Consider the following 18897-nt stretch of genomic DNA (forward strand, 5'->3'; position numbering starts at 1 on the left):
AGTTTAATAAGCTTGAATAGATGGCCCTATGTGACCTACTTTGGCATCTGTCACTTGCAAACGTTGATTGGTGTAATTAATAAGGTTTCCATTAGCTCCCGCTTCGGCTATCGTAAACTCGAAAGAGCTAGAACGCCGTTAGTCATCCCATGGTGAATGTCGCTGTTTACTTTTAATTGGCTGCTTGCTATCGCTCGATTGGGATTGCCACCCTTGGTGGTATCATACTTCCTCTATTTCAATATTCACTTCGAACTCGACGTCAATTTTCCCCAGCCTAATTTAGATAACTCTTCTTTTATTATAAATCTACCACGCCTTTCAGGCTCAGAATATGTCGCAGCTTATCTTCTAAAATGGCGGATTTGAAGGCGAGCTCAGACAATCCGGTTGCATCAGATCAGAATCCATCTACCAACAACCCTGGTCTCAACGGCGTTACTCTGGATATCGAGAACAAGGCAGGCTCTAGAAGTACGGCAGATACTCAGCAAAGGAACGAACCGGCTTTCAAGTCTCTTGGCCTCCTCGACCGCTTCTTAGCTCTGTGGATCTTCCTCGCGATGCTCATCGGCATTTTGCTTGGAAACTTTGTTGAGAATGTAGGCCCTGCACTGCAGAAAGGAAAGTTTGTAGGAGTGTCTGTTCCCATCGGTAAGAGCCAACCTCCAACATTTAAGCAGTTCGGCTAACAGTCTTGGAAGCAATTGGTTTGCTTGTCATGATGTATCCCATCCTATGCAAAGTCCAATACGAAGCTTTACACCATGTCTTTCGAAAGCGAGAAATCTGGATCCAGATCGGTTTCAGCATTGTCGTAAACTGGGTTGTTGCACCCTTTGTTATGGTACGTACGAGTTCATGTTCTGCTGCCTCTAACTGCTAACAGCCCTAGATGGCTCTTGCGTGGGCTTTCTTGCCGGATAAGCAGGGCCTCCGGGAGGGACTAATTCTTGTCGGTATCGCAAGATGTATAGCCATGGTGTTGATATGGACGGGGCTGGTAAGCCTCAAGCTACCTCATGCAACGATACAAGCTAATCACCAACTTTTGTAGGCTGGAGGCGATAACGAATACTGCGCTATCCTAGTTGCAGTAAACTCCTTTCTTCAAATCGTCCTCTTCGCACCGCTCGCCCTCCTCTTCATCAAGGTTATTAGCCACGGCGGGCCAGGCGTCAGCGTATCATATTCCACAGTTGCAACCAGTGTGGGCGTCTTCCTTGGCATTCCCCTTGGTGCTGCCATCCTCACCCGGTTTACAATTCTTAAGATTGGCGGCGAAAGGTTCTACAACCAGGTCTTCTTGAAATTCGCCGCACCCTGGTCCCTTATAGGTCTTATCTTCACCATCCTGGTTCTCTTTGCGTCACAGGGCCACCAGGTTGTGCACCAGATCGTCTCCGTTGTGCGTGTTGCTGCCCCACTAGTTGTGTACTTCACCGTTATCTTCTTCTTGACACTGCTGGTCACACACAAACTTGGCTTTGGATACAAGTTGGCGGCGACGCAGAGTTTCACAGCCGCTAGCAACAACTTTGAACTCGCGATTGCGGTGGCTGTTGCAACTTTCGGCGCGGATAGTGACCAAGCACTAGCAGCAACCGTTGGCCCTCTAATCGAGGTCCCTGTCCTCCTTGGGCTTGTCTACGTTGTGAGGTGGTATGCTCAGAGAAGAGCGTGGAAGGATTGAAAACATAGCACATGAAGTTTGATGGGTAGACTGTAAATAATCTACAAATTGTCGCAGGTAATCGCCCTGGACAATGGAGCAATATCTGTCGCCTCTGTTCGGAGCAATCAATATGTAGCTAGAACTCCAAGTATACCATAATCGCAGCTTCAAAATTGCCTATATCTTGCCTAAGGTAAATGAGACTAAAGTCTCAGACGTACTGCAATATAGATTTTGGTGATAAATGTAAAGATGCGTTTCCACTCAAAGAGATTGAGTTTGAGTTGTGGCAATTGGCAGTTGGCGTTGTCTGAATAGTCGCTGTATTTTTAGACCTAACAGATGCTAGTATCATCAAGAGAAATCATAAATGGTGTACAATATATATTACAGTATCCTGCATCGACATCAATGCGCGTGACTTCTCGCGCTGCTGAGGTGTTACTCAGATCCCCATTTATACGCATAGTTCCTGGCATGGAACCAATCAAAAGGTGTCGTGGTAATTTATGGGCAAATGTAGAAGTTATCGGAATATTGGCGAGCACGAGTCGCATTTGCAATGGTAGCTATGACAAGGTGGATAGTCAGCCTTATCTGCCTTATAAGACAAGAAATTTAGTTTCGACTCACTAGTGATCGCGTAACGACTACGTACGACATACAGTACTAGACCACTGCTATTAACCGAATTCCAATTTTGTTAGAGGTGATTGCGGAAAGTGGGAATTACACACGGATTTGTATGGTAATCCCCAACCACCGTAATTGATTCCTTGCGGGTAACGGAGCAGAAGCTTCACAGTAGAACACGGTAAATACAGTATATAGATCAAAATTAATTACTACCTAATCTACGGGCCTACGTACGCTATTTGTAGCCCCGGGGGAAACCCCCAAAACCCTGACGAGCTGAGCTTTCCGGACTTCAGCTGGGTTTGGATCAGTGGCTTCCAATAGTATGGCGCCACTGTCTCACCCGTAAACTAAACTGGGAGTTGGATGATCCCACGGGGATAACCCGTTATGTTGGGTGTAAAAACCCACTGTTTCCCAGCGGGAAAGTCCGTTTCCCTCAACAAATTTGACGCGTAACTCGCGTCACGTAACCCACCCCTCCTTGTACAACAACCATAATTATGCCACCAACTCGGAGGGCTTTGGCTCCAATTGATGGGAATCGACAGCCTGGTGGCCAATTAAGCCCATACCAACGCGGGCAGATTATTGGGAGGCAGTCAGAGGGTGCAACACCTACTAAGATTGCACATGACCTAAACCTTGACCGAAGCACCGTACGATATACAATTGCAGTTGACTCAATACGCACCGAAGGCAAGAGCCTACCCCGTACACCATGGGGAAAGTTACCAAGAAGTAAAGGATGCTTGTAATGTTGCTTGCTCAACATCAACTATAAAGAGGATACTACAAGAAGCAGGCATAGACAATTGGCGATGTGCTTCGTTCGCTGATGAAACTCTGGATTCTCTACAAGTGCAAGAGCTCTTGGTTGTCGCCAATGATTTCCGTTGTGAGTGCATCCTTCTTCTTATATCCAAGCTCCTTGAATACCTGTCGAAGCCATGCTCCTTCCTGTGCAGCCTTAAACATAGCCACGTATTCAGCTTCAGTAGTCGCAACTGCAATGGTTGGCTGTCTCTTCGAAATGCTCACAATGACGCCTCCACAGAAAAGGTAGATATATCCTGTGTGAGACTTTCGCTCGCTTCTGTCGCCTGCAAAGTCTGCATCGACGTATCCTCTTAATGCCATAGCCTCATCATCCTTCCAATCGCCTCCATAACAGATGCACAGATGAATAGAGCCTGCGAGATACTGCAGACAGCGACGAGCAGCTGCGATATGCTGTGGCGAGGGGTTTGCGAGAAAACGAGATAGAACGGACGTGCAATAGTTGATATCTGGTCCAGTGTTCGTGGCTAGATACATTAGAGATCCAACCATAGACTGATACAGCTTGATTTCGTGAGCTGTAGCTTTGTCTTTGTACGGAGTCATGAGAATTTCCCATCCTTGGGCACAAGGCATCTTCACTGTGTGGCAATTCGTCATTCCAAAACGGCTGAGGATCTTTTGAGTATATGCATCCTGTCCAAGGTAGATCTCTCGCTTCTTTCTATCTCGATGAATGCAGACTCCAAGGAAGTATTGTGCAGGACCGAGTTCTTCAATTGTGAACTTTGTCTGCAACTCATATTTCAACTTACTTAAGTCCTCGTTATCTTTGCCAATAATGAGATCTTTGTGTCCTTGTTGATGAAGATGCATTGGTCTGTTTCAAGTGGTTCAAATCCAAGAGATTGGAGTGCTTTGCGAAGCTTTTTCTGCCAGAGACGTGGTGACTGCTTGAGACCATAAAGCGCGCGTGATAGCTTGCACACATCCTCCTTTGAAAGTTTGACACCATTCTCACACCATCCAGGAGGCAATTTGACATATACCTCTGCATCGATATCATTTTCAAGGAATGCAGTGTCAACATCCATCTGTTCAATCTCAAGATCGAAACGTGCAGCGAGGGCAACGGCGATTTTCCATGTGGCTGATTTGCAAACTCCTGCAAAGGTCTGCTCATAATCCTTTCCATATCTCTGCTCATAGCCCTTTACAACCCATCGAGCCTTGCGGCGAAGGATTTTGCCATCTCGATCTCTTTTAGTGCGCAAAACAAGGCGTCCACCAAGGACCTTTTTCCCTTTTGGAACTTTGCTTTTATGCATGACTTTCCACACTTTCTTACAAGTAATGGATCGATATTCAGAGGCAATGGCCTCATGCCAGAGATCTGCATCAGATTGAGCAAGTGCTTCTTCCATGGTTTGTGGATGAGTTGTATTCTGTGCCTGTGAAAAATGCATTTTGGAAATCTTCGTCTTGATATTCCTGTTCTTCCTCTGCATACATGGCATTTCGAGATGAAGCAGCATCCTTTGCTTGGCTTCTCGTGACTCGATTGTGTTCAGCAATAGGAACCCAGACTTTGCGAGTTTGAGTCTTCTTTGGAGGTTCGCGCTCCTCATGCTAGATTTCTGCATCTGGCTGATCTTGAGGAGTTTCTTCCGCATCCTCCTGATTGTGAATTAGGTCTAGAGTCTGTCCTTCATAGTCTTTATTTATTGAGACGGAAGGTGGAGGGTATCGCAGTTCATCCATTTCTTCCACTGCGTTGTTGTGGGCTGCTTGGACATTTTCGTCACTGATTTGGTCAAATGTTGGCTTTGTAATGAAACCACTGCCTTCATCAAATTGAGCATGCGAAGTTCTTATAATCTTCTCTCCAGCTCGAGAGGGGACGTAAACTCGAAAAATGTTATGACCCTCATATCCAATGAGAATGCCGACTTCTGCCCTTGAGGCAAGCTTCTGGCTTTGCACTCTGCGTTCCTTTTGGATAATAACATACGTCTTGCATCCTAGAACTTGCAAGTGGGTGATGTTAGGTGTGTGATTCACCCCTGGTTCAATTTCGTCCCAAAATGCTTCAAATGGTGTCTTCCCATCAATGGTTGAAGTGGCCACTCTGTTTGAGATGTAAATGGCAGCTTGAAACAGCTCTGGCCATAGGAATTCAGGAATTCGCTGATCAATTGCAGCGGATCGAACACGTTCAAAAATGGTGCGAAAGCTTCGTTCGGCTGTGCCGTCTTGATATGCGCAAAATGGAGTGGACAGCTCAATGATGGTTCTGAGATCTGCTGTAAGCTCATCGATCTGGGTAGGAGCATATTCCTTTCCTCCATCCATTCTGAATCTCTTAATTGTGACACTCATCACGCTTCTCCTTGTTATTTTTGAGGCAGTCTTGAGGTGAGTGTCGAGGTTTCGGCATTGTGCAATGTGGGCAAGATGGTCGATCTCCATTCTTCTTGTCCTTGCTTGGGTTTTTGCCCTTACCCGTTCCTTGAGATTTGTTTCCGTACAAGGCATTCGAGCCTGTAGGAGTCGATTTCGATCTCGCCTCATCTGTGAGGTGTAGTCGCAGTCGTGTTCGAAATTCAGTTTGAGATGAAGTTGCGAGTTGATCTGTCGCTGTTACGGCTACGGTAACGTGACGTCATGGTTACAGGACCAGGGCCTAGTAACGTGACGTGTGAGTCACAGGGGGCAATCGGGGTAGGCTGCCATGTGACGGGGCTAATGGATAGTTGCAGAAACTAGTGGATATTGGATAGTTGAGCTATCCATGAACTATCCTGAATATCTAGCTACTGCCAACTATCCAGGTTACCCATGAGGCACGACACTGTCACGGTTCACCAAGGCATAGGGCGCCAGTTGGGTATTATGAATTAAACTCAATCTAGAGAAGAAAGGAAAGAGAAGAGGAGCACTCGAGCAGTGGCTCGATCTATATACAGCTATTGTGGAGTGAATTCTCTTTAGCGAGACCAGTTCTGAGAATTCACTCCACAACTGAAAACTTCGCTCCAACCCCAGAAAGCTCCCCACACCCCTGAACCCCCACTTGAGCTGCAAGGCGCACTTGATATCGTAACACTACCCCCCCCCTACTCCAGAGTTGATCTCCTGATCAAGAAATCCCATTTTCAAAAAAAAAACAATTGTCTCCAGCTCTCATTTTGGTTTCTGAGGGTATTTTCTGTGATATGCTTGGGTAACTTCTGGAGAATTTTCAAAGCTCTCTGCAGTATACCATGTCTCATCTGGTGGATAGTTCTTCCAAGCTGCCTTGTAGAAAAGCTTCTTTCGAATAACTTTTGAGTCGAGGATTTCGTCCACTTCCCACTCCTCTTCGCCATTGACAATGACTGGAGGCTCTGGCTCCTGTTGCTGCCCTTCGATTGCATCATTCGAGTCAAGTCTTAATAGATTGGCATGAAATACTGGATGAATCTTCATGCTGTTTGGAAGTTTGAGCCGATATGCAACTTGCCCAATTCGCTCTAGAATTTCAAAAGGTCCCACTTGCTTGTGGTCTAGCTTCTTTGATGGCCTCTGTGTCTTTATATTTCGAGTTGAAAGCCATACTCTGTCTCCCACTTGATAGCGTGGTGCAGGTTTCCTTTTCTTGTTCGCGAAATGTTCCATTTTTGCTTGCGAGAGCGTGATTTCATCCTGCAGAAACTCCCAAACCTTTGCCATGGTCTGAGCTATGTTCTTGTGCTCTTGTTTGGCTTCGTGATATGCTTGCTGCTCTGTATCGAAGCTCATTCTTGGTTCATAGCCCTTGTTCGCAAAAAACGCACTTGTCTTGGTTGCATCTGATGGCAAACTGTTGGCAGCAAACTCCGCCATGCACAAGTATGAAACCCAATTGTCTTGAAGATAGTTCACATGAGCTCGCAAGTAGCGTTCGAGCTCTGCATTGAATCGCTCAGTCTGTCCATCTGTTTCTGGGTGGAAGGCAGTTGAAATTTTGGCTGAAATTTTCCAAATTTTGCAGAGCAAACTCCAGACTTCTGCAATGAACTGAGGACCTCTGTCTGATATTATCGAGTTTGGTAGACCATGGTGCTTCCATACATGTCGAAGTAAGAGCTGTGCTGTAGCTTCTGCAGTAGTCCCTTCTTGCCCAGCGAAACACGGAATGAAATGTCTTTCTTTCGTCAACCTGCATGCAACAACCAAGATAGCATTGTTCCCTTCACAGAGTGGTAATCCTGTCACGAAATCCATTGATATATCCATCCATGGTCGACTGTCAATAGGGATTGGTTGTAGAAGTCCATTGTAGGAATCTTGAGATGGTTTCGATCTTCGACAACTATGGCAGTTTTTGATATATCGAATTATTGTTTTGTCCATGTTTGGCCAGTAATAGTGCTGTTTCATGACTCGCAGCATCTTTCCAGCTCCTGGATGTCCCATAGAAGGTTGTTCATGAACTTCTCTCAACAAGTCCACCTGAATGGTTTCTGGCACCCAAACTCGATTTTGATATTCTAGCATGCCGTTTTTGAGTTCGCAATAAGCCAATGCAACCTCTTTGCTTGTTCGATCACCATTCTCAAGCTTCTGTAGTGTAGCCTTGCAGAATTTGTCTTCCAGTTGAGACTTTTGGATTTTCTCAAGAATTGTCATTTCTCTGATATGAGTTTCCACTGGAGCTAGCTGAGCTGTTTGGCCTTGTTCTTTGAGTTCCTGAATGTCTGGATGTAGCCTCGAAGGTGGTAGCAACACCTGAAGCTGTTGCTTTTGTCGATCATCCTCATCAAATTGCCTTCTGGTCTGTCACCAGGCCTTCGAGTCAAAGCATCTGCTTTTCCATTTTGCTTCCCAGGCCTATAGATGATCTGGAAGTTGTATCGAGAGAGGAATTCAGCCCATCAAGCTTGTCTTCTTGTCAGCTTCTTGGTGGACATGAAGTATTCCAAGCTTTTGTGATCAGACAAGACTTGGACTGGAAAATCTGTCCCTTCAAGTTCTGGTCTCCATGCTTCGAAACATCTGATGATTGCAAGCAATTCCTTGTCATATATCTCGTAATTGCATTCTGCAGGTGCTAGCTTTTTCGAGAAGTATGCCACTGGATGTAGAACCCCTTGATCATCTTTTTGTGACAAGACTCCTGATGAGATGAAGTCTGAGGAATCTGCTTCGACATAGGCTGTCTTGTGTCTATCGAAATGCCTCAAGACAGGAGCTTCTGTGACTGTTTGTTTCAACAGCTCGAATGCAGTTTGGCATGCATGAGTCCATTCGAATATCTGATCCTTTCTGGTAAGGTTCACCAATGGCCTCATGATGCTGGAGTAATTTCGGATGAACCTTCGATAGAAATTGCAGAATCCAATGAAAGCTTGCATATCCCTGAGCGATTTTGGAGTTTGCCATTCCAATATAGTAGAAACCTTTGCAGGGTCCATGCGAATGCCATTGACTCCCACGATGAGTCCTAGGAATTTGGTTTCTTGGACGAAAAACTCACATTTTGAGATATCTGCTTGCAGTCCAGCTTCTCGAAGCTTCTGTAGGACTTTCCTTATGTGCTCTGTATGCTCCGCTCGAGTAGCACTGTAGATAAGAATGTCATCCATGTATGCGGTGACGAATTGGTTGAGGTAATCCATGAGGGTTTCATTCATGTACTGTAACGCTGACTTCTAAATGATAGAAGACACAGAGGTTCTCTTGCGTAAAGGTTTACTTATCAGAGGAGGCAGGGGATCAGACACAAAGGCTTCAAGTAACACGTTACTAGTATATAACAAATACTGTATTGAGTTGAGCACGAAGCTCCTATCTAAGGAAATACTATCTACTTATATAGTGGCGTCGTGCCTCATGGGTAATCTGGATAGTTGGCGGATAGCTAGATATTCAGGATAGTTCGTGGATAGCTCAACTATCCAATATCCACTAGTTTCTGCAACTATCCATTAGCCCCGTCACATGGCAGCCTACCCCGCTTCCCACTGTGACTCACACGTCACGTTATGTGACTCACACGTCACGTTATGTGACTCACACGTCACGTTACTAGGCCCTGGCCCTGTAACCATGACATCATGTTACTATAGCCGTAACAGTTATGTGGAATTGGCCCTTTAAAATTGCGCGTTTCCCTTTGCTCTGTGCTCTCCGTGTTTGTATTATCGATCGTAGGTTATCTGCCTCGCGTTGGTGTAAGAAGTTGCATGTATTAAGTCGCTCAGTCTCATCAGCCAACCGACGGATATATCGAGTAGTGGGTGTGTTTAGGACTGTACGCGTCTCTAAGGCCGCAACCAGGACAGTGTTCGCTTTGCACAATGTAGAACAGTCGGGTAGACTACTGTTCTGAAAGACATTGTCAAAAATATCGTACTCAGTTGGTGTTTTTGGTCGATCATCTGTCACATCTGTCTGTTGGAGCGTCACCATCCGGATCACCCGTTGAGGTTGGAAAGGTTGTAGACCAGCACCCCTCCACGCAGATGTAATATTATGAGTAGATAGCGCAATTGCTCTCGCTTTGATGTATGCAGATAACCATTCTGCTTTTTGTATGCGTGTAAGTTGCGCTTCATTCAAATGTGAGAGCGCACTTGTGAGATGTTTTTTCAATGGTCCGAAGACTGCAACATCGAGTGGTTGCAACACATGGGAAGTGTGCGGTGGGAGGACAAGGATAGATATTCGATTTTGCATACAATGGGATATAAAGCCTCCACTTATATGACTGTTGTGGCCATCGCATATGAGTAACCGTTGTTGTTGTGCTCCATTAGATGTCGCTTTCGCATGCGTTGCTGGTTCAAACACGCGTTTTAACCACTCGATGCCATGTAAGTTGCTTGTCCAACCCTTTGTATTAGCAGAGAAGTGCCATTTATCAATAACCTCAGGAGGGATCCAGTTTTGTAAGACGTTCCGACCCTTGAATATAATAAGAGGGTTAATGGTCGTTCCATCCATACAGATGCATTCAACAGCAGACACCCATTCCTGCCGGCCTTGGTGTGCCTGGTGACATGTACGGAGTGTAGAATCAACGATGATCCGAGTACACTCCATAGTGCCAATCGAAAATCCAGTTTCATCCATGTTATACACGTTGTGTTCTTGTATTCCTAGATGCGCCACAAGGTCCTTGTACGCGTCAAACCACCCCGTTAACACATCTTTTGTAACTCCACTCATTCTTTGTGCTTCGACCCGTCTGCCTAGTTGGATTTGTAAATGCGGATGTCGTTTTATAAACCGTGGGACCCAGTCTTGTCCAAGGGGAAAGTTCAGAATCTCTTTGTGATGAGTGTGTTGGGCATGTTGACTGTTAGGGTGCGACAGTTCGAAAACGCGGCATCGGTTGACACGGATTTCGTCAGCAATATCCCGCAATATACGGTGACTAGGAGCATATCCACTAATTGTTAGCACCTTAATCCACTTTAAAAGTGTCTGCTCTTGTGCTGGCGATAGCAGTTGTTGTTGTTGTCGAGCTTCTCTCCGTGACAGTTTCCCATTAACGCGTTGAAGGACTGTGTCTGGCTGAAGGTGTAAAGCCTTTGCAGCACTGTACGAAGATTTGTATAATCCGGATTTAACCAGCAACAGCTTGTGCCAATAAAACTTCTAGTTCTTCGGCTTTCTGACTACGCTTTCGCACCATGTTGGGGGTTTACATTGGTTTGGTGATACTCTTGATGCTCAATATTCCCCACTATCCCGTTTACGCCATTCTCCCGGTTACGCCACGACTTATGTTACTTACCGAGTGCAATATTGTCTGGAGAGCAACGTCCTGGCCCTGAGCCAGGACGTTGCTCTCCAGACAATATATATTCTATTGAAGCCATTCTTGATATATCAGTTGGTTGATCGCTCCAGTGATTTGTACCCTAGCGCCCAACTAAGAACTATATATGTGGGTGGGTGCCACGCCAGTGGCTCCCGTGGCTCTGAACCCCGATTCCTGCAACAATTCTTTTTGTGAGCTTGACACTGTGCTGAGAAATAAGCATGGCGCAACCTTTCCGACTGGTGTCTCGCTTTGGGCACTTCAAGATTGAAAAAGGAGGCTGAGCGGCCAAGGGAACAGCCAATTAACGTCCAGATACTCAAACGATGGCGCCCTGTCATTGAATGCTGCCAGCACATATTTACAGGTGAGAAACTAAAGAATTTAGAATTAATAACAGTAAATGAAACCCTCCGAGAGTGTCCATATGATATTATCACCCAAACTGGTGATGTGAGAGTCCGTTGAGTTATGTAACGGTGATAATTCGCAAGACCTAACAATACATAAGTCTTCAAACTTCTAGAATGGTTACTGTAATCAGCTTCCAGAGTCGGAGTTGGGGCTTCGTGCCTTCTGGTCGTCTCCGTGTCCAAGCACCTGAAAGAAAGTGCTGGCGTCTAGCGGAGCACGGCCTGGAAATTTAGGAATAAAGTTCAAATAAATGTAAACAGTAAACAGAAGCGTGAACTTCTTTTCTTCTTCTTCAATCATCAACCTCAAAGGCGCATTTGTGAGTAACGGTGATCGTTCTCGGGTACAAACAGGAGCTAAGTACAGCGTAGACCATCGGCGAAACCCCGGGTCAGCAGCTCGTGCCGGACAAACATGGCACCGACATCCGGCGATGCGCCGCAAACTCTCGGCGTTGGTTGGCGCACCGACGAGGAGAGCATCGTCGCCGCCGAGAGATTGGACAGCGCATCCCGGTCCTCGTCCCCCGACACCGTGATATTCGACCCCGAGTTCGCGGCAGGAACCTTACTACGACGCCAATCAGGACACCGAGCATCCGGCCTCTTCTCCCCCCAACCACCAACCCTGGGCTCCCAGCCCGACAACATCCCATATAAATTTCCCACCCGTGCCACCCCCCACAAGCTCCCCCAACCTGGACCTGAGGTCGCAAGACGCTACACCCTCGGCCAATCGCTGCCGGACCAGCCGCTCGAGTTCCCCGTAATCGACACGTACCGCGAGCGTGAGCCTCACCGCACCCCGGACCGTCAGCCTCCCCCAACGCCAAGATTCGCCCCCGCACCCTTCGAGAAACCTACACCTCCACCTCAATCACCGCAACGCAGAACTCCCAAACTCCAACTCCTCCGGGGCTCACCCGAGCGCTCCCCCAGCAGAACGCAGAACCCCTCGTCCCCTCGCTTCAGAATCCGAGGAAACTATCGTCCTGCTCTAAACAATATGAGCTACCAGAACTACCTCGACACACCACAGACCGGATCAGCACCTGGACCCCGCCAGGCCCCCTCTCCATCTCAAGGAATGCCTCACGCAAATGGCGCCAATGGCGCCCCTGCCATGCCGGGAATGATGGGCGGACTTCCCACACCGGCTGGTCACCAGTCCGATCTCAATGCCATCTACAACATGGTTGAGACGCTGCACAACGAGCTGGCTGAGACGCGCGCACGCAGCGAGCGTATCGTAGCCGCTGCTGGGATTATTCGCGCACGCGCACTCGAGCAGGACCTTACTGCTGAGCAGATCGCTGCCGGCGTCGCAGCTGAGCTTAATGGTACCCACCCATCCCCCTCCCCCCCCTTCTCCCCTCCCTTTACCCATTGAACCAACTAACCCTTCCCCCCACAGAAGGCACCAAAAACCTCGAAGGAGAGAACTCCCGCCTTCGCCACGCCCTGTCTCACGCCACCCACGAAGAAGCCGCCTACAAAGCCCTCTGCGAAGAATTCGCCGTCACAATGGGCAACGCCCTCGAGCTCTGCCACGCCTACAAACTCAAGACCACGCTGGACATGTGCGCGTGGCACCGCTCCTACCGCGACCAGCTCGCCGCCGAGCGCGCCGAGAACGTCGAACTCCGTTGTCGCATCAGCGATATGCAGGCCTCTGCCGCGAGGGGGATGGAGCAGATGCGCCTCTTCCGCCGCGGTTGGGATAGGAGTGATCTTGTGATGGAGATGCGTGCTGAGATTGTGAGTTTGAGACAGCAGGCGAGGGGGTGGAAGAGAGTCGCGCTGTCGGAGCTGGCGAGTGATGATAGTGAGTTTAGTGATGATGATGATGTGGTTGATCCGGAGGAGAAGAAGAGGTTGAGGAGGGTGGAGGAGAACAGGGTTAGGGAGGAGGGGGAGGGGGAGGGGGATGAGGAGGCGCTGGCGCTGGCGAAGGCGTTGGAGGGGACGAGGCTTGCGGAGACGGGGGGGGAGATTACGATCTAATTTCCTCAACTTCTTGCGAGCTGTTTGCTGGGTCAAGGTCTATTGGGTGCATAGCATGAAGGGTGTCTGGGTTAGCGTGGAGTCGGGGTGTTATATTTGTTTGAGTAGTTCTGGGGCGGGCGCCGAGCATGGTTGCTGCGTTCGTGATGTGGTACGGCAGTGTGGTGGCACTGGTCGATGCGTTTATCTTGCTTTGCATTTGTATTATAGGAATCATACTACAGAAGAGGTCTGCCCACTATGGCACAAGACCTTGCAAAGAATGGGAAAAATTTGCTGATTATAATCCACCTCTCCTCACATCGGTTGTATTCAGGTCGTCACGGATTCATCAGAAAATTCTGGTTCAATAACGTAGGAAGAGTGAAAATGCCATTCATTCTATACAAACAGTCTAGAGTACATCTACAGCGTCTATTCTCTATCTCGCGACAGAGCACACCAACCAACGACACACAATGCAGAACATATATCCCCCCCGAGCCCACCATTCCCATCCCAGGTCCAGCCCGCCCAAAACGCCACCACTCCCAGATCAAATAAAACTTATATGCCATATCCTATCATATCCAAACCTACAAACTCTAGGACCCAAGCACGCTCTCCTCATCCTCATCACTCGTAATATCCACCTCCTTAATCTTCTCCTCACGCATCTCGCGCCACGTGCTCCAACTCAGCACCCCAAACGCAACCACAATCAGCCCACCGCCCACCACAGCCGCCGGACCCAGCGGCACGCCCGTAAGCGCCCAATCCGTCGCAGCGACGAGGAAGATCGTCAGCAGCGCCGCGACACTGCTCAGGACGGGGCTTGTGAGACTGATCAGCACGAGGAAGCTGCCGGAGAATGTGGCGTTGGCAAGGACGCTGATGCACATCATCCATGCTGCCTCGCCGCGGGGGAGGGCGAAGGGTTCTAGACCCGTGTAGTGCAGGATTGGCAGCGGGATCCACAGGACGAGGAGGGTGAAGGCGCCGATGATGGAGCCGAATGTGTTAGCGAAGATCATGCCGCGGCCGGGGCTGCAGCCCGTAGGGGGGCAGGCGAGGCGCTTGTACAGCACCTCGTAGAGGCCGTAGAGAATGGAACCAGCGCCGATGATGAGGTTTCCCGCGAGCCGGTTCGTGGCTTGGGTTTCGGAGGCGGTGGCGGCGTGGGCGTCGGGGGTGTTGCTGGGGTTAGGTGTTGCGGATGAGGTGTCGCCGTATGCGACGACGAGGACGCCGACGATGGCGACGAGGACGGCAAGGGACTTGTCGGTGCGCAGGGGCTCTTTGAGGAGGGGCACGGAGAAGGCGTAGGCGAAGAAGGCGGAGCAGTTGTAGATTGCGGTTAGGTCGGAGGGGGTGGTCATGTTGACGGCCAGGTACCAGGATCCGCCTGCGATGGTGAGGGCGGTGGTTACGCCGGCGGTGGTGCGGAGCATGTAGGGGACTGGGGAGTGCTGCATGCGTGGGGGGGTGAGGGATTGGGACTCGACCATCTGGGCGGTGGTGCGGAGGAGGTAGACGTGGCGGCGCCAGAAGGTGTGGAAGGGCATTGAGCGCTTTTGGAGGCGGAGGCACATGAGTTGGAAGGGGTAGAGGAGGATCCAGGAACCGTGGGTGAAGTAGCTGGGCTAGTTAGTATGGATGAGGCAAAGTGGGGAGGGAGGGAATGGGGATACATACAGCATGCAATACGCCTTGTCCCATCCGAGGTCATGCTGGATATAGACAGCCGTCTCCGTCTGGATCACGAAACTGACCAGACTGATGCCCAGAAAGAAGGCCGCGTATGTGTATTTCTTCTTCGTCTCGAGGAGTGCCTGTGCATCTGCGGGGCTTCGACTCCGCATGGTCGAGCGGCGATTAAACGCCGTATGGGCTGGGGTTATAGGAGGGCTATCGCTCGCACGACCTCGCTCATCGACCGATTTATGAAGCAGCGGCTGTCCCGGACGGCCATCTTTGTGCCTGTTGTACGGGGGTCGTCGCTCGCCCATGTCGTCGGTCTCGGATTCGTCTTCGTGGTCGTACGGGAAGTCTTGGAAGGACCTTGGCTGGCTGCCTCTGCGGTTCTCGCGGGGTTTTAGGTCAGCCTCTGAGGCTGCTCGAGAGGAAGCGCTGGATTTGGCGGGCTCGGAGTTGGTGCTGGTGGGGAGGGGTGAGGCATTCCGGGAATGAGACGGGGTATGCTGGTGATTATACGACATCCATGCGGAGTTGAGGTTCTCGAGGATGGCGTGAGGTGGGTTCAAGGGTCACCGCAGAATCATTCAATGAATGGGGGGTTCGTTAGTTGGTTGAGTTTGCACGGCGGCGATGTTGTCCATGCAAACGGTAGAGGTGGTAGAGGTGGTAGAGGTGGTAGAGGTTGGAAATCTGGTAATCTCGTAGTGCAAGTTAGTAAAGTAGGTGGACAGGTTTTAGTTTGCGTTGTACTGTACTCTAGGGTACAGATGAGTACAGATGAGTACAGATGAGTACAAATGAGTACAGATGAGTACAAATGAGTCCGGCAAGGAGGCGACACGGGGGCAAATCTGAGCGAATCTGGGCGTGTCTTTTGGGGTCTCTTGGTGATGACGTGATGGTTTTCTTGACGTGGATTTGGGGGAGACAAGGCTGACATCGCATGTATTCCGAAGTACCACAAGTACCAGACGCAGTAACTTACCACAACACAACTGTAGGCGGAGAGCAGTATATATGTCTATTATATCGAATAAGTTATGTGTGTATAATGTCTATTATATCGAATAAGTTATGTGTGTATAATGTCTATTATATCGAATAAGTTATGTGTGTATAATGTCTATTATATCGAATAAGTTATGTGTGTATAATGTCTATTATATCGAATAAGTTATGTGTGTATAATGTCTATTATATCGAATAAGTTATGTGTGTATAATGTCTATTATATCGAATAAGTTATGTGTATATATATGTCTATTATATCGAATAAGTTATGTGTATATATATGTCTATTATATCGAATAAGTTATGTGTGTATATAACGTACATGTATAGCGAAAGCGCCAAACAAGCGAAAGCGCCAAAATGATGCGGTGACCAAACCCCCCAACTAAATGTTAAATTCCTCAACAACAAAACATGCCCCATAAAAACGATGAAAGCCAATTAGTGCTAGCTATCCAGGCTATGCAAAGCGACCCAAAGTTACGCCTTCGAGTTGCTGCTAGGATCTATTCTGTGGACCACCGCAAGCTAGGTCGTCGTCTAGAAGGTGTACCTTCACGACGCGATATCCAAGCCAACTCACGGAAATTAACTAACCTAGAGGAGTCCGTCCTTGTTCAGTATATACTCGACCTAGCTGCCAAAGGGTTTCCTCCTCGGCTGTCTGTTGTTGAAGATATGGCAAGTCGACTACTTGCAACACGCGACGCGTCACGCGTTGGGTCGCGTTGGGCTTCAAACTTTGTTAAGCGGCGTGTAGAGCTCCAGACACGCTTTCAGCGCAAATACGACTACCAGAGGGCTAAGTGCGAAGATCCAGAAGTTATTAATGGCTGGTTTGAGCTTGTGCGTAACACAATTGCGAAATATGGTATCGATGAAGCAGATATCTACAACTTTGATGAGACTGGGTTTATGATGGGCGTTATCTCAACTGCTATGGTTGTAACAAGCTCAGACGGGCGGGCAAAAGCAAAGAAGGTACAGCCTGGTAATCGGGAATGGGTTACAGTAATCCAAGGCGTTAGTTCTCAAGGTTGGGCAGTACCACCATTTATCATTGTTGCAGGCAAAAACCACCTTACATCTTGGTATGAGAATAGTGGATTTTCAAGCGATTGGGTGATTTCTGTTACTGAAAATGGCTGGACTACAAACGAGAGAGGCATGGATTGGATTCAGCACTTTGAGAAGCATACAAAGGCCCGGAGTGTTGGTGGTTATCGCTTGTTAGTCCTTGATGGTCATGAGAGCCACCACTCAGATGAGTTTGGGGAGTACTGCAAGGAACACAACATTATTACGCTTTGTATGCCTGCTCACTCTTCTCATCTACTCCAGCCACTTGATGTTGGCTGTTTCGGCCCGTTAAAGCAGGCCTATGGTCGGCAAATTGAAGATATGATGCAGGCTCATATTTCTCATATTACAAAGGATGACTTCTTTCCTGCCTTCCACGCTGCATTTAACACTACAATGACGGAAAGTAACATTCGAGGCGGGTTCCGAGGGGCAGGGCTTCTTCCATTTGACCCTGAGAGAGTGATATCTACACTTGATCTTAAGTTAAGGACACCAACGCCTCCAAGCTCCCGCCCAGGTACTGCTCAACCTTGGGTTTCTCAGACACCAAACAACCCAATTGAAGCTATGTCACAGTCTACATTTATTAAAACTCGGATTTCACGCCATCAAAATAGCTCTCCAACCTCAATCTATGCAGCTGTTGACCAGTTTACAAAGGGTGCATCGCAAATAATGCATCAATTAGCACTGCTAAAGGGAGAGAACCAAAACCTACGACAGGCAAATGAAGTACTAAGCAAGCGCCGGAGAGCTAGGAAAACACGACTACAGCAAGGAGGATCACTTAGTCAACAAGGGGCGCAAGAGCTACAGGATGAGAGGGATGTTGTGCAGCAGGTAGAGCAGGAAATAAGGGCAAGCCGTGGTCGGAAGCCAAGGGAAGAAACCCGTGCCCGTCGCTGTGGCAAGTGTGGTGAGACTGGGCACAATGCGCGCACGTGTCAGATTGTAATAGACACCTCTGAGGAAGAGGACTCCGAGTAGTTTCAATTGATTTCTAATGTTGTGGTAGATTTATCGCAATGTTTGTCGTGAGGGTAGATAATTTTGGCGCTTTCGCTTGTTTGGCGCTTTCGCTATACATGTACGTTATGTCTATTACTCGGTGTTCCACCCACTCGCTTCGCTCGTAGGTGGCGACAGCAAGTTGTGCGTGCGACAGCAAGATGTGCGACACATAAAACGATGAAAAAGACGCCTTATATATCAACTATATAACTATATAATTAAAACATAAAATCAATAGAACTACTATCACTATCGCTACTGCCACTATTGCTACTATCACTTTGATCCTTACTATACCGTAAAATGATCACTTTTGATTTCAACCCTTCCTTCTTCCGCTCTGCTACCCGCTTCCTCTCAACCTTACGCTCTTCAATTTCGATTTTACGTGCTTGCGCTTGTAGCTGCTTTACTACTTGGTCCGATTCCCTTGCTGCTCTTGCGTCTGCTTTTGCTTGCAACTTTGCTTTCTTCTCTTCCCGCATTTTCCGTGCATCTGATGCATATAACTGCCCTCCTTTCTGTAGTGATTTCCGTGCCCTTGCCTTTGCTGCCTTCTGCTCTACTGCACGTAGAGTCATAATATCTAGCTCGGTCTTATAGAGCTCTGCCCGGTGTAGAACAACTGTAGTTCCACGTGCAAATGATTGAAACCCTTCTCTTGAAGGCGATGAGAAAGCTTCCTCTGCTCTCTTCTGCCAATGTTCAACCGCTTGCACACTTTGCATAGTTGTTTTCGGTGTTGAGATAATATTATATGAAGCAAATGGCTCATAATCAGGTGTTTGATTCCGAGTCTCTTGTATCTTGTCAATTAC

General features: G+C 48.2%; 3 protein-coding genes across 3 annotated transcripts; 2 read left to right on the forward strand and 1 right to left on the reverse strand.

Annotated features, from left to right (window-relative positions):
- Positions 1–272: 272 nt before the first annotated feature.
- VC83_03208 (uncharacterized protein) lies at positions 273–1777 on the forward strand. Its single transcript, XM_024466856.1, has 4 exons — positions 273–654; positions 705–847; positions 896–1003; positions 1058–1777. The coding sequence occupies exons 1-4, from the start codon at positions 357–359 to the stop codon at positions 1691–1693; spliced, it is 1185 nt and encodes a 394-aa protein (XP_024325222.1). The 5' UTR covers positions 273–356; the 3' UTR covers positions 1694–1777.
- Positions 1778–11699: 9922 nt separating this feature from the next.
- On the forward strand, positions 11700–13566 carry VC83_03209 (uncharacterized protein). Its single transcript, XM_024466857.1, has 2 exons — positions 11700–12633; positions 12708–13566. Exons 1-2 carry the CDS (start codon positions 11709–11711, stop codon positions 13295–13297), a joined length of 1515 nt encoding a protein of 504 aa, XP_024325223.1. The 5' UTR covers positions 11700–11708; the 3' UTR covers positions 13298–13566.
- Positions 13567–13668: 102 nt separating this feature from the next.
- VC83_03210 (uncharacterized protein) lies at positions 13669–15778 on the reverse strand. Its single transcript, XM_024466858.1, has 2 exons — positions 14972–15778; positions 13669–14914 (listed from the first exon to the last, which is right to left on the reverse strand). The coding sequence occupies exons 1-2, from the start codon at positions 15493–15495 to the stop codon at positions 13882–13884; spliced, it is 1557 nt and encodes a 518-aa protein (XP_024325474.1). The 5' UTR covers positions 15496–15778; the 3' UTR covers positions 13669–13881.
- Positions 15779–18897: the final 3119 nt, after the last annotated feature.

The sequence above is a fragment of the Pseudogymnoascus destructans genome (assembly GCF_001641265.1).
Source record: "Pseudogymnoascus destructans isolate 20631-21 unplaced genomic scaffold scaffold_7, whole genome shotgun sequence".
Lineage (NCBI taxonomy): Eukaryota > Fungi > Ascomycota > Leotiomycetes > Thelebolales > Thelebolaceae > Pseudogymnoascus > Pseudogymnoascus destructans.